This window comes from Vulpes lagopus, chromosome 2, assembly GCF_018345385.1.
Source record: "Vulpes lagopus strain Blue_001 chromosome 2, ASM1834538v1, whole genome shotgun sequence".
In the NCBI taxonomy this organism is placed as follows: Eukaryota; Metazoa; Chordata; class Mammalia; order Carnivora; family Canidae; genus Vulpes; species Vulpes lagopus.
Window position 1 is genome coordinate 114,353,786 of NC_054825.1, and position 16,371 is coordinate 114,370,156.

The 16,371-nt window shown below is 33.5% G+C and overlaps 1 protein-coding gene across 1 annotated transcript in view; it reads left to right on the forward strand.

Moving 5' to 3' along the window:
- KPNA5 (karyopherin subunit alpha 5) overlaps window positions 1-16,371 on the forward strand; it is a 42,811-nt gene that overhangs the window by 21,366 nt on the left and 5,074 nt on the right. Inside the window, exons 9-13 of the mRNA XM_041745130.1 lie at window positions 7,243-7,406; window positions 9,348-9,426; window positions 10,979-11,104; window positions 11,719-11,846; window positions 15,030-15,208. Coding sequence (XP_041601064.1) covers window positions 7,243-7,406; window positions 9,348-9,426; window positions 10,979-11,104; window positions 11,719-11,846; window positions 15,030-15,208 — 676 coding nt within the window. The remainder of the gene's footprint in view (window positions 1-7,242; window positions 7,407-9,347; window positions 9,427-10,978; window positions 11,105-11,718; window positions 11,847-15,029; window positions 15,209-16,371) is intronic.

Below are 16,371 nucleotides of genomic sequence, written 5' to 3' on the forward strand. Positions count from 1 at the left end.
GGTTTAATATGTATCTTAGAAAAGTTTTGTGTAAGCTATACCACAGTTCCTGGAGGAAACAAGTTATGAAATAATGTAGCAATGGCCTTAATTAGTTAAAAGGATTTTTTATAATTTTCACTTTAATTGTAGAAGTATTTCTTTGAGTAGAAATACCATAAGGGATGAGTATTTGAACTGAGTATGATACAAGGAAAAGAATATATGGTACACAAGTACCTAGTAAATGACCTTTTTAAAAAACAAATGCATTATATATAAAAACATCATTTGGCAATGATTATTATAGAATTGAAAAAAAGTTTGTATTTTGAGGAGATAATAAGGATCAATTCAACTGATGGTGATGAATCCTTCAGCTATTTGTAGGTTTAGATGTGCATATGTAGAATTGGCTTGCTAATTATATATTCATGGTTTTAACATAACAATCAGTAATTTTTAAAATTTACCTTTTAAAAAATGGTATGGGATAACTGTATTTTGATTGAGTTTTTTGCATTGTTTTTCATTTTATGTTTTTCTGTAAAATACTTTCCTCTTAAGAGTTTGTAGTTTTTTTCCCCTTAGCTTTTGAAATAGTATGCATCTGTATGTGTATATGTTGAGATGATAATTATGCAGTAATAGTTGTAAACATATAGCTAGTTTAAAATCCTATGTTTCATTTTTTCCATTTTTCCTTAGTAACAGTATTGGATTCTTTTTTTTAAGTACTGTTTACATTTTGCGATCTTTTTGTGTTCTAATTATATTACATGGTTTTTAAGAGTTCTTTAGCCATAGACAAGCAATAAAGATCTAAAAATTTTTTTGTAATAACAGGTATCTAATATAAAGAACTCATTTTTAAAAAGTTTTTCTCAGGGACACATGGGTGGCTTTGTGGTTGAGTGTCTGCCTTTGGCTCAGGGCCGAGTCCCAGAGTCTGGGGATCAAGTCCCACATCGGGCTTCCTGCTTGGAACCTGCTTCTCCCTCTGCCTGTGTCTCTTCCCCTCTCTCTCTGTGTCTCTCATGAATAAATGAATAAAATCTTTAAAAAAAAAAAAAAGAGTTTTCTCATAGAGATGCTTTTCCTGAAGAATTTGCTTATTTGAAAGATACTTTCAAATTTTATGAATTTATAATTTATAAAACTGATAGTCTAAACCACATATTTGAGCTTTCTTTTTGTTTTTATTTTTTATTTTTTAAATTTATTTATGATAGTCACAGAGAGAGAGAGAGAGAGAGGCTGAGACACAGGCAGAGGGAGAAGCAGGCTCCATGCACCGGGAGCCCGACGTGGGACTCGATCCCAGGTCCCCAGGATCGCGCCCTGGGCCAAAGGCAGGCGCTAAACTGCTGTGCCACTCAGGGATCCCTTGAGCTTTCTTTTTAAAATGATTGCCTGTATGAAACATCTCATGGAATATTAAGACTTTGAGAAATTCTATAATCTTGAGAAGCCATGTGGTTACCTGAATTACAGGCCAATTCACATTTATAATGGTGAATAGATATTATTTAATAGCTGGTAGAGACTGTTGCTTATTTTCTTTTCTGTCCTACCTATACTATACTTCATTTCCATCCTCACTCTCAATTAATGACTCGGCTTCTTCACTGAGAAAATTGAAGCACTCTGAAGCGAACTTCCATAGGTTATTACTGTCACCATCTGTATCGCTATGCATTCCTATCATCGTTGGTTACTTTAACCATGGTTCTTTATAAAGTTAATTCATCTGTTTGTACACTATGTAGATTTCTGTCTTCATCGCTCCAGGTACATCACTTCTTTCCTTCTAATAATTTAAAGATACTGTTATTTCTCTCATGTTAAATCTTTTTTTAGTCCCTGAAAGCCCTATTAGTTTCCCTGTTTACTGCCACCCCATTTCTTTGCTTCCTTTTATAGCAGAATTCCTCATTTGTCTGTTCTCATTGTCTGTTCTCTCTCCTTTCATTCTCATTGCATCCTCCAATCAGAATTTTCCCTCAGTCACTGCACTGAATCTACTTTCACTAAGGTCATGAGTGTCTTTACATTGTGACATTCAAGGGTTAATGTTTAGACCTTTTCTTAAATGACTTGCTACATACATCACAGTGGTGATTCCTCAGTCTTCATGTTACCTGATCTATTGCCTTCACATGATACACTTGGTCACTTCTTCCTCCTGTGTAATTTTTTTTTTTTTTTTAAGATTTTGTTTAGTTACTCAAGAGAGACACAGAAGCAGAGACTTAGGCAGAGGGAGAAGCAGAATCCCTGTGGGGAGCCTGATGTGGGACTTGATCTCAGAAGCCCAGGTTCATGACCTGAACCGAAGGCAGACACTATCAACCACTGTAATCTTTTTTTTTTCACTTAGTTTTCAAGCCACTACTTTCTTAAGTTTTCCTTCTACCTCAATGATTGCTCCTTTACAGTTTCATATAGTAGTTCCTCCTCTTTTATCTCCTAAAGTTGAGAGTACAAAGTGAATGGTTTTGGCTTTTCCTTATATTTATCTGCATCCGGTTCTTTATTGATATTACCCATTATGTGACTTTAAATGTCATCCACATGCCAGCAACTTCCAAATTTCAGTGTTTGACTCAGATCTTTTTTCTAACTCCAAACTTAGCATTTTTATTTGGCTATCTAATAGACATCTCAAATTTAACATATTTAAAATACAATTCCTGTTCTTTTGCCCAGAACATTCTGTGCTAAGTTTTTCAGACCCATTAATAAAATTTTCATCTTCTATTATTTAAATGAGGTACTTTAACATTTTTACCTGCTTTCTCTTTTATCTCATGCTCTGCATTCATTCCATCAGTAAATTCTGTTGCCTCTCCTGAAGAATATTCAGGTAGGGGTTCTTCTAGCCAAATTTGATCCTTGCTTGAGGATCAAGATGATAAGGAAAGGAAATAGTTTTAACATTGAATAAAAAGAATCTGTGAGTCTATCCTAATACTAAAAATAGGGAAAGGAAAGCTCTTTTTTACAGAAGAATACCAATTAATACATGTAGAAGGACTTTGTATTAGAAAAGTCAGCCACCATGCTAATAATTGATTTGGGCAGGGATCATCAGTGAGTTCTAAGACACTTAAGTTAAATATTGCTGGGGAACAGAATATTTATATGGTTGGAAAGTATTGCCCTGCAGAGTATTAATTACAAAGTAGGGAGTACGCCTGGGTGGCTCAGCAGTTGAGCATCTGCCTTTGGCTCAGGGTGTGATCCAGGTTTGGGGATTGAGTCCTGTATCGGGTTCCATGAGGAGCCTGCTTCCGTCTCTGACTATGTCTCTGCCTCTCTCTGTGTGTCTCTTATGAATAAGTAAATAAAATCTTTAAAAAAATAATAATTACAAAGGGCATAGGAGGGAGTTTTGTTTACTGTTGATAATTCTAGTGGACTCTTGTCACCTTAACCAAATGATTAAATTTAACATTACTAAGAAGGGAAAACTGACATTATGTGCCTTCAGATGTGACATGACTAAAAATAACACATCATGACCTATGTAACACTCTTGCTAGAAATGTTTAACCTGAATCTAATAACGAGGAAACAGGAAGACCAATCAGAATTGAGGAATGGTTTGTGAAATAAATGTCCTAGACTCTAAGAATATTAGCAATGTGAAAGCACACAAATAGGATGAGGAGCTATTCATGATTAAGACGGTAAAGGCAGACCTATTGGGATGGTTAAAATCTAAAGAACTAATAATACCAAGGGCTGACGAGATAATGGATAGCAACTGAAATTCTCACACATTGCTGATAGAATGTAAAATAGCATACATTTTAGTAAGAAGACAGTTTCTTACTATGCTATTTAGCAATATGGTACTTACCAGGAAATAAGAAATAGTATGTCTACAAAAAGACCTGTATATAAATGTTTACAAGAGCTTTATTCATAATCATCAGAAATTGGAAACAGCCCAAACGTATATCAGCTGGTGTATGGATAAATAATTTCATTCATAAGGTGGAATACAACTCCACAATAAAAAGGAAGAAACTATTGGTGCATGCAACAGCATGAGTGAATCTGACAAGCATTAAGCTAAATGAAAGAAGCCACACACAAATGCTGCATCTTGTATGATTTCATTAATATAATATTTTGGAAAAGACGAAACTATAGAAACAAAAAATCAGATCAGTGATTACCTGAAAGGGACAGAGAGGGTAGTTTTAGGGATGATAGAAATATTCTATATCTTGATTGGGTGGTAGCTGTACAACTGAATGTATTTGCCAAAACTCTCGATAGAACTGTACACCTAACTATTATTTTTACTTTATACTTCAAACTTGATTTTTTTTTTTTACGACACTTGTGAGCTATAACAGGTATATGCAACATTTAATTACTGATTAGATCATGGATTGAAATTAAGTTTTAGTTTAAAAGATTTAATTTTTTTTTTTAATTTTTTATTTATTTATGATAGTCACAGAGAGAGAGAGAGAGGCAGAGACACAGGCGGAGGGAGAAGCAGGCTCCATGCACCGGGAGCCTGATGTGGGATTCGATCCCGGGTCTCCAGGATCGCGCCCTGGGCCAAAGGCAGGCACCAAACCGCTGCGCCACCCAGGGATCCCAGTTTAAAAGATTTAAATTTGCTTTAGACCTTAGATAATATTGTAGCAATGAAAAATTTTTTGATGTTTCGATTTTTTGATAACAGTTATGTTGTGACAGGAGAATGAAAAGAAATACCGATATACCGAAATACAGGAGAATGAAATTTCTTAGGAGATACATGCTAAAGGATTCGGGGGGGTGGGAAGTATGATAATATCTGCAGTTGGTTCCCAAATAGGCCAGTAAATATATTTTTAAAATATATTTTATTTGTATATATACACATACATATGTATGCATATTTCCCATTTTATCTCACAATTCTATTCAAAAAACATGTATTCAAGAATTGAGATTTAATAAAATTTGTAACTTTTACTGCTTCTACAAGGTAATTCTTAAATGAACTGGCATTCCCCCCTCTCCTGGCAAGTGTGTGGGTGTAAAGAATACAAAGTTCTCTGGTATATTTTGGTACTGCTGCCTTAATATATGCTGAGTTTTACCCACCATTGCTTTTGTGGCTTTAAGTGCAAATGTCAACAAAAGACCAATTATGTGTTAGTATAATTATGAAAATGGCTTTTACATTAAAGATTACTTCTCCCAAAGGTTTCAAGAATCCTGCAGGGGTCCATGGACCACACTTTGAAAACCATTGGCCTACAACTTAATGCTAAATATCTGCTTAATTACATAATTCCCTCATCTTCTTTAATTGCTTGCTTTTTTAAGCAATTTTTCCATAAGCTCTACTCTGACTACCCTTCATAATAATGTAATCTCTCAATACCCCAGCCATTGACTCACGTCCACATTTTACTCCACATTTTTTTCAACATCTTTTAACATAATACATGGTTTTAAAAATTTATTACTTATTTAAATAAAATGTCTTTCTTCCACTGAAATATAAACTCCTTAGAGTTAGGAGTCTTTGTCTCTTTTTGTTTCCTTATGTATTCCAAACTTACAGTATAATTCACATTAATAGGGCTTAAGACTCATTGGGTAGATTTTCTGTGATTTTTCTATAAGAGATTTTATCATTGACACTTAAAAAAATTATTTTCACAATCATTTTATATTCTCAAGAATTTGTTTTTTGCTCTTTATATGGAATTTTTCTGTATAGGTGTTAGCTTTTGAATGGACCCAGCAAATTATCTACCTGAGGTTTTATAATTTCTTTGAAATTTTTTCTAAAGTACTAGAACCTTTCAAAAGCTGTAACTATTCTTTATTTGTGGCATATCTAGATTTAGTATATAGCTCTTGTCCGAGAATAGACTAAGAGATACTTTAGGTTACTGATAAAAAAAACTTGGAGTATAGAATCAGTACTGATCATGGCAATAAAAAGAGCAATCATCTCTATGCTAGTTACTGTTCTAAGATGCCTCATACATTGCTACTAATTTAACAGTACTTTTTTTTTTATTAAAGATTATTTATTTGCTCTCATGAGTAAGGGGGAGGATAGGGAGGGGGAGAGAGCAAGATTGGGCAAGCACAAGCAGAGGAAGGGGCCGATGGAGAAGTAGAGTCCCTGCTGAGCAGGGAGCCTACTGCAGGGCTGGATCCCAGGACTCTGGGATCATGACTGAGCTATAGGCAGACACTTAACCTACTGAGCCACCCAGGTGCCCTTAACAGTGCTATTTTATCCCTGTTTTATAAATGAAGAAATGGGTTTTAGAGATATTAAGTAATTTACCCATGGTCATACATCTAGTGAATCTAGGTCTGTCTGACTTGAGAAAGGAAGGATCATAGAATTTGTCTAATTATGGCTTTGTTTCATAGATTTGGAAACTGAGTCTCAGGTGAAGTGATAGGTTTATTTCACAACTGATTAGTTGTAATATTAATATGAAAGAGATTAAAGTCTCTTGCTATGTGTGTGGTTTTTCTTTTTTTGTAACTGAAGATTCAGAGTTTTTAGTACATTAAAAAGTACAGCTTATTAGTGACTTCAGGTTTCTTATTGTATTTTCTCTACCTTTAGTCCTCAACTGACTATTAGATTTATTTCCAGTAGTGTACATGTAATAAGTAGGTTGAGGTTTATTTCAGTTGGATCATATTTCATGAGCATTGTATTAAACACTTAACTAAAACATTTTTACTTCTGTTAGTTTTGGTATGCCTTTTATGGGTGCATTATGTGTGTGATTTAAATATAGGGGATCTCAAATATGTATTTCAGTACTCTTAAAAACGTAAAATTACCACATATTTAATGTAAGATTAATTGGAGGGGCACCTGGGTGGCTGAGTCAGTTAAGCGTCCGATTCCTGGTTTCCGCTCAGGTGGTGATCTCAGGGTCCTGAGATCAAGCCCTGCGTTGTGCTCCCCATTCAGTGAGGAGTCTGCCTCCCCTCTCTTTCCCCCTCTGTCTCTTCCCCAGCTTATGCACTCTCTTTCTCTAAAATAAATAAGTCTTTTAAAAAAGATTAATTGGAAATAATCAGTTACATGTTCATATATATGATCATAATTTTAAAACAAGAGAATGTTTTAATTTCTCTGGTATTTTTGTAGCATTAAATTTTTGTTTTAAAATGAGGTTCTAAAAAACATAAAATGAAGTTCTAGATTTTCCTCAGGAAACTCGATCTTAGATAAAATAGTTAATATTGGCTCTTTTCTTCTAGGTTTCACCTTGCTTAAATGTCTTGTCACGATTGTTGTTTAGCAGCGACCCAGATGTATTAGCAGATGTGTGCTGGGCCCTTTCTTATCTCTCTGATGGACCCAATGATAAAATTCAAGCAGTCATTGATTCTGGAGTCTGTCGAAGATTGGTGGAACTTTTGATGTAACTATGATTTATGATTAATAATTGTATGATTGTGTATTAAATCTAGCAGTTAGAGTAATGGCCTTATAATAATCTCTCAAGAGGTACTATTTTTAGGAATGATTGATGAGCTATCAACCCCACTTTTCAGAACAGCTATCATGCTGAAAAGTTGATCTTTTTTAAACTTGTATCTCATTTTCTAGTTGGAACTAATCATTTTGTGAATGTCTTTCATCAGTTTTAATCTTTTTATAAGTGGTAGGGACTTAATTCAACAATTAGGTATAGAATGCCTGTTACTTGCTAGAGTGTTGTACAACATATTGTTAATGAAGTATAGAACATGGCATCTGCTCTCACAGAACCAGTAATCTAGTTAATTGTTACAGTAATCAATTTGTAAAAGCCCATGTAGTGAAAACATTTTGTTGTATTTCATTTGTTCTAGTATTTCACTTGCTAGGCTACTATTGCTACCTTTTTTAAAAAGAACATATTTTTTATAAAAGAAGTTAAAAACCTGTAAGAGAATTTGTTTTAAAAAGATTATCATTTTCTTAAAAAAATTTTATTATACCTTTTCCTTTTATCAAAAAACCGTTAGGTAGGCTCAAACAAGGCAGATGGTATGAAGAAAAGAGCTCTAGTACAAAGACAACATCTGCCTAGGCAGGCAGGTCCATTGGGGGATCAGGGCTCAAGCTTGAGGTTGGCACCCACAGAGCAGAATAGCAAGCAGGCTGGATGGAGCAACACATGATAGATAACAACCTAGTTGGATCAGAAAATTGGTCATTTATAGGGGGGTTATGATAAAAGAAGCCAGTTTCTTATTCTAAAAGAATGGAGGTACAAATATGGAAAGGAGGAAATACAGAATAATCCCGTGGCATTAGATTAGAATGTGAACTCACAGCTTTGAACATAAAGAGATAGATGTAGAAATAAGTGTGTATGTGTGTGTGTGTGTGTGTCCTCTTAAAGGGTGTGGGAGGTAGTGACACATCTGTACTAAAAAGGCAAATACGCCAAATCTTGGTTTTTAAACACTACTCTTCATTAACAGGAACCAAAGTTCTTGGATAAATGGCTGATTCTAGGGCTGGGACTGAGAAAAATTAAGATGAACCCAGAAAGTAGTAAGTGCTCAAAGAATGGAGAAATGTCAAAAGGACACAGACCCACTTGAGGGAACTCCTGTGTAAACTTCCAAAATTCGGATGATTTGAGCATTAAAATAAATTACAATAATATAACAATAGAAATCTGTGAGTCCACACTAAAATAAGTAGGTAGATTAATAGACTGAAAAAGAGCATATAGTTGGAATGATGGTATTATAAAATGTTTATTGGCATCAACATTAATAATAATTCAGACAGTACACATCAAGGGGTGGTGAAAATAGTGGTGCTGGTGCAAGTGGGGTAAGGAATGAGATTTCATATAGTCTAAAAGTATATCCTCTCAAAAATATTAAGTATAAAGGGAAAAACAGTAATATTAAAATGGAGAAATCTGACAGACACCATCATAAGTGACTGGAGTTTGGTTCTACTATTGTGGGCAAAACAGGTATCAGATGCTATATAATGTAATGAAGGTGATAGCATTTATGATATCCCAGCTAAACATATAATTTGTGTCTTAATCATGAGGAAGCTTTGGACAAAACCTAATAATTGGCTTCTGATTAGCATAAATGTCAAGATCATGAAATAAAGGAAAAATTGGGAATTGTTTTGAATTTAAAAAGACTAGAGACATGACAACTGGGTGTAATACATAATCCTGGATTAGATTCCTTATTACAGAGGTATTACTGGCATAATTAGTGAAACTTGAGTGAGATCTCTGGGTAAAGAGTATATGGGAATATTTTGTACTATTTTTGCAATTTTTTTGTAAATTGTAACTCTTACATTGTATGTAAGTTCATATTTTTATTATTTTTAGGCACAATGATTATAAAGTTGTATCACCTGCATTAAGAGCAGTTGGTAATATTGTGACTGGTGATGATATTCAAACACAGGTGAGTTCAGACTTTAATATAAATTGTTAACATAATAGATTTTAAGAAATTTATCTAGTTTCATACTATTGGTTACATATTAATCAAGACTTGAGCATTGCCATAACTATATAGGTATGTATAATGTGTCAGTAAGCATATTCTCGATAAGAAGTGATCAACCTCAAATATCTGTATGTGAAAGCACTATCCTAGATCTATATCAATATAAAGAAGTACAAGATAAGAGGTTGGGTCTCAAGGGATTTATAATAAAATTGAAGGGAAAATATGTATTAAAGCAAAACAAATTACCCAGGTTAATGAAAGTTTGCTGAGAGCTGATTGGTCAGTAAACGCTATAGAAGTTTAAAAGAGATCACTGTGCTGAGAAATCTTTGTAGATTCCATAAAAGAATTGTAATTAAAACTATATTTTAAAGGTGGAGAAGAACTTAAGTAAACTAGAAGATTTATGTGAACATAGGTACAGAGGCAGACATGTGTGATTTGTATTTAAGAAACATTCAGCCTGACTGGAGAAGGAACTGGTAGGGTTGATTGATAATAGTTTTAACGTGGAGTTGGTTGGAAGTGGGAGGGCTTTTTATAGTGGATTGAAGACCTACTTCAGTGAATTCAGAGAATGGAAGGAAGGATGGCAAGAAACATTTTCTGGGTTAGTAACCGTGTGTCTATCTGTGTTTTGGAGGATGGTGAGATACTAGAAAAGATATGATATCAAGATTGACCTTAGTTCTGGGGCAATCTTTCTTGAAGATAGGAACTTAAGCTCTGATGTTAAATTTTCGTTTGCCACCATAAATTTATTCTAATTTACATATTATTTTTCAGGTTTAATCTTTTCAAGTTCTATTTAGATATATTAGTTAAGTAGTTGATCCTTGGTAATTGATAGTTATTAATTTAAAATAGCTCTTTAAACAAGAATACTCTTCTAAACATAACATTTTCCAGCAGAATTTTGGTGTACTGCTTCATACATTCTTCAGCAAGTAAATTTAATGTAAATTATTGCGGGTATTCCGAAAATAGGAACATAATTATGCCATGGAATGAAGAATGTAAAGGGACAAGGCAATACATATTTCTTTACAAAAGAAAAGTGGAACAGTAAAAAATTTTAATGAAAAGTAATGTACTTATTCTACACATTGAGGTCTTACCAGTTATGGAATTAGGTACTTTCAAACTATTTGATTTTTTTTTCATCATTTCATTTGGTAAAACTAGAAGTTGGATTCTGACCAGTCACTAAATCTATCTTGAAATTCTTGTATCAATTGAATTCTTAAGTATATTTGTAAACTTGAAGGACACACTTCTGACTGTCCTGCTTATTTGCATTTTAGTGGTTTGACAGCACTTTACTGCAACAAGTTTTGGCAAGATGGGACAGTAGAAGATAGCAAGTACCTAAGTTTTACTTTGAAAGGAAGTTCTTTTTTCTTAATTTAGTTTTTCATGAGCGATTTTTGTATTTCTAAATTAGTCTATCTTTGTGTAGTTTTTTGCTATGAAACTTTGTTTCCATTTTTGATTTTTGTTTCAGGTAATCTTGAATTGTTCTGCATTACCATGTCTCTTACATTTGTTGAGTAGCCCTAAGGAATCAATAAGAAAAGAAGCCTGCTGGACTGTTTCTAATATCACTGCTGGAAATAGAGCTCAGATTCAGGTAAATATCTTTCAGATCTAAGAAAACAGGAAGATCTCATAAGTCAGTTTGGACAAAAGTTACCATATTATCAGTGATTTTTTTTTTTTTTTTTTAGTGTTACTTAAAAAGATTTTTGAAAAGTATTTTACAGAACATGGCCTTTTCTCCTCCAAAATAATAAGATTTATTTATAGTAGTTTGGTAAGGAATCGTGTGATGTGTGTATGTATAAAATTGCCCACAGTGCTAGATACATATGCTAGATACATACATATAGTCTTAAAAAGAGATTGATTTTTATTAGTTTTAAGTAAGTTAGGTAATAATATTCCTCTCAAGGCTTTTAAGTGATGATTTTTTAAAGTCTTATTAGGCTACTTGAATCAAAAATTACTTATCCATTTTGATCAAGTTATCTTACCTTGTACGTTTATCATCCTTTTAAGTTTATATTCTATTAATATATTTTCCAATCTTGAAAGTATATGAAAGTTTATTGAAAGATTAGAAGGATTTCCAAAGGTGTTTCCAAAAAACTCTTTTAAAGCCAACGGGTCTTATTATTTCTCTACTTATTAACATTTTTAAAACAGCATTGGAGTTGTTTATGCTGTATCATTTTTCCTTCTCAGGCTGTTATAGATGCAAATATTTTTCCTGTTTTGATTGAGATTCTTCAGAAAGCAGAGTTTCGCACCAGAAAAGAAGCAGCTTGGGCTATAACTAATGCAACATCAGGAGGCACTCCAGAACAAATAAGGTGTGATACAGAGTTTTTTTATTCGATTTCAAATGTGAACAGAAGGGGATCCCTGGGTGGCGCAGTGGTTTGGCGCCTGCCTTTGGCCCAGGGCGCGATCCTGGAGACCCGGGATCGAGTCCCACGTCAGGCTCCCGGTGCATGGAGCCTGCTTCTCCCTCTGCCTATGTCTCTGCCTCTCTCTCTCTCTCTGTGTGTGACTATCATAAATAAAAATTAAAAAAAAAATAAAAAAAAATGTGAACAGAACAAAATGAAGTACTACATACTTTTTATTTGTTGATGAAACTAAAACATTATTTCTAAGTCCGTTTAGTATGCATTTTTATTTTTTATTTTTTTAAAGATGTTATTTATTTATTCATGAGAGACACAGATAGAGATGCAGAGATGCAGACAGAGGGAGAAGCAGGCTCCCTAGAGCCTGATGTGGGACTTGATCCCCAGACCCAGGATCACGCCCTGAGCAGAAGGCAGATGCTCAACCACTGAGCCACCCAGGTGTCCCTTAATGTGCATTTTTAATGTGAAATGAAAGCATTTTGTTACATCAGTTATATTGTTCATTCATAGTAGGGTTTTTTTCTTTTTTTCATCAGTAAAGGATAATTAACATCACTTGCCTTGGCAGACTATTTCAGATTAAAAATCTGAAAAAGAACAGTCTGTATTAATTTAAAAAATATACTATAATGGACATTAAATATTTTGTATATCATTAGAGTCACATACATATAACTTTATTATATAGGAATGGCTGGTTTGAACATCCACTCAAAGTAATTATTAAAAATAAAATTAAAAATAATACTGAAATAGACATTTGTTTGTATAGTGATGTTCTCCTAGTTGGTTGTTAGCCTTACCTGCAGGTGGTATCTTTTTTTTCTCTATACTAGGTTTCTTTTTTTCTTTTTTCTTTTTTACAGTTGGTTTTTGAATCTAGGTCTTTTGTTATTTGTTTACTTGTTTCTTTTACTGACAACATAAGTAGTAGGTACAGGGGCTTTGAAGTCAGGCTGCTTTCAAATCCTGTTCCCTGAATAAAAGTTGTGTGACCTTGACAAAGTAATTTTACCTGTCTCATCATCCACAGTTTCATCACATTTTCAAATGAATTTGGTTAATGGATAATCAGTTATGGTAGTTTCTTGATAATTAAATGGAATTCATATATTGAAAGTGCTTAACATGATACCTGAACGTTAAGTTCTCTACTGAGTTTAGCTGCTATTATCATTATTATTTGTAATCATCAACTTTTATGACCAGAGTTGTTTCCTAAATTTCTTTTTATCTTGTACTTTTACTCTCTTTTCCCCCATAGCAAGGTTCTACTTTGCACTTACATAAAAGTCTGACTTCCTGCAGAATCTTCTTCTATGGATTTGTCTGAAACTCAGGACTTTTTAAGTTTCTGGAAGTGACTGTAGAGGGTATTTTCTAAAGAGTGTTTAATTTATGTCTTAATTTATAAAACAAGAAGTCAAGCTACTAGCTATTTTACAAATCACTGAGAGGATTTTGAAATATACCTGTTGTGAGATCTTTGTCTTTTTGCCTTCATTTATACTATTATCTTGATGTCTTAGATTCATATTTCTATATATTGATTACATCTTTTCTGCTTTTTATTTTCCACTTTCTTTCCATTACATTTCAATCTCATTATATTATGAATATAAGGAGTAATAAAACAAGATCTTCCCTTTGTTCTAGTTTGCATTTTTTATAAACTAATATTTACCTGCTTTGTGAACGAAAGTTTGTTCATCTACAAATTGTTGTATTTTTTCAATTTGTTTTCATTATTATGTCTAGTCCATATATTATTACCTAAATTTATTGGTATGAGTCATGTGTCCAAAATGAGATCATTATTTTTTCTAGCCATTTTTGCCATTTCATTAATTCTACATATATGGAAGGAAATCTTGATCTTAGATTAATTTCAGCATGCATACCAATAATATTTGTTGAATGTTTGATATTGCCAGTTGTACTAATTCATTTCAGTTATTGAGTGCCTGGAGAATATCAGATACTTTCATATATTTTTTGTCCTTTAACTCCATACCTCTGTGAGATTTATTCAACAAATATATTGATTAAAGAATATAGCAAGTGAATACTCTAATGAAGGTATATACTTTTTTTAAAAAAAAAAGAAGAGTGGAAACTAACTTTTGAATGCTTAACTGTATTTTTACAGCAACCCTCTGAGCTTGGTACTGTTATTACCCCGTTTTTAAGATGGAGAAATTGAGGCACAGAACACTCAAAGTCATACAACTAATAAGGAATGCAGTTGGAACTTGCATGCAGTCTGGCTTTAGTACATGTTTTTTTCCTTTAGCCTTAATGGACTTTTTGCCAAGTAAATAAATCAGTTACTTTATTTATGTTATAGAGAATGGAAAAGAAGTGCTAAAAACTATAAAAGAACAGAGTATTAAAAAATGAGTGGAAGGGATGCCTGGGTGGCTCAGCAGTTGAGCATGTGCCTTCGGCTCAAGGCGTGATCCCAGGGTCCTGGAATCAAGTCCCACATCGGGCTCCCTGCAGGGAGCCTGCTTCTCCCTCTGCCTGTGTCTCTGTGCCTCTCTGTGTCTCATGAATAAATAAATAAAATCTTTAAAAAAATGAGTGGAGTAACTTTTGTGAGAAATGTTTATTAAAATTACTCACAACATAGGCTGTTTTGCTCCTAGAAGCCTACTGTATGCTTCTGAACACAGGAGATATTTTAGAGCATCAGCTATGATTGTTTTTGTCGGAAATTTGACTTCGATGTCACTTCTCCCTATTTCTCTCTCCTCCCATATGACCCCAATGTGTGTGCATGGGCTCACATTTTAAAAAAGAAAGCACCTTGAAGCCACTATTCATAGTATTCATATGCTGTGCAAAAACAGGCCCAAGTACCAATTTGCTTGCATGTGTATTTTTGTAATATTTGTAATATTACTTATTGCTAATTGTGTTAAATGAGAATAGGAGAGTAAAAAGTTTTCTTGTTCTTATGTAAGTGCAAATTAAATGTTTTAATGTTTGAGTTTGTATAAGAATATTTTTCTTAATTGTTTATATAACATCACTGAAGAATATTTGCTATAAATAACATTTAAGTCTTTCTAAATGTGTTTTTTTTTCTCTCTGCTTTTTTTTTCAATTACTCTGAAGGTATTTGGTAGCTTTAGGTTGCATTAAACCACTTTGTGACCTGTTGACTGTTATGGACTCTAAAATAGTCCAAGTGGCTTTAAATGGACTTGAAAATATTTTACGTCTTGGAGAACAAGAATCTAAGCAGAATGGGATAGGCATTAATCCATACTGTGCTCTCATTGAAGAAGCATATGGTAAGCAGTGAGTTCAGAATGTATCATATAAGTAAGTCTTTTTGTTTTTAATTGACATATAGCATTACAAGTTGGTCTCAGGTGTGCAACATGATTCAGTGTTTGTATATATTGTGAAAGGATCAGGATCACCATCATAGTCCCCATGCAGTACATTCTATCCCCATGACTTATTTATAACTAGAAGTTTGTACCTTTTGACCTCCTTCACCCATTTTGCCAACTTCCCCCACTGGCAACCACAAGTCTGTTCTCTGTATCTATGAATTTGGTATTTTTTTTGTTTTTGGATTTCACATATAGGTGATATTATATATATAGTATTTGCCTTTCTCTGTGTGGCTTATTTTATTTAGTGTAACGCCCTCAAGGTCCATCCATGTTGTCACAAATGGCAAGATTTCATTCTTTTTTATGGCTGAATAATATTTTATTATATTCATATATACTAGTTTTTTAAATCCATTCATCTGTCAGTAAACACTTAGGGTTGCTTACATACCTTAAATGCCACTGTAAATAGTGCTGCAATGAACATGGGGATGCAGATGTCTTTTCTAGTTAGTATTTTTGTTTTCTCTGGATAAATATCCAGAAATGGAATTTCTAAATTATATGGTAGTTCTGGTTTTTTTGAGTAGTTTAATTTTTGAAGAACTTCTATACTGTTTACCACAGTGGCTTTACCAATTTATATTCCTACCAACAATGCACCAGGGTCCCATGTGCTCCACATCTACACTTGTTATTTCTAGTCTTTTTGATAATAGTCATCCTAACAGATGTGAGGTGATTATTTCATTGTGGTTTTGATTTAAATTTCCCTAATGATTACTGATTTGAACACCTTCTCAGGTACCTGTTGGATATCTTTCTTCTTTGGGAAAATGTCTATATTCAGATCCTCTACCCATTTTTTAACCAGGTTGCTTGTTTTTGGTGTAGAGTTGTATGAGTTCTTTTATATATTTTGGGTATAAACACCTTAAGCTATATGATTTGCAAATATTGTCTCCTTTTCTGTAAATTGCCTGTTCATTTTGTTGATGGGTTCCTTTGCTGTGCAGAAGCTTTTTACTTTGATGTAATCCTACTTGTTTATTTTTACTTTTGTTGTCTTTTGGTGTCAAATTCAGATGTCAAGACCAGTGTCAAATAGTTTA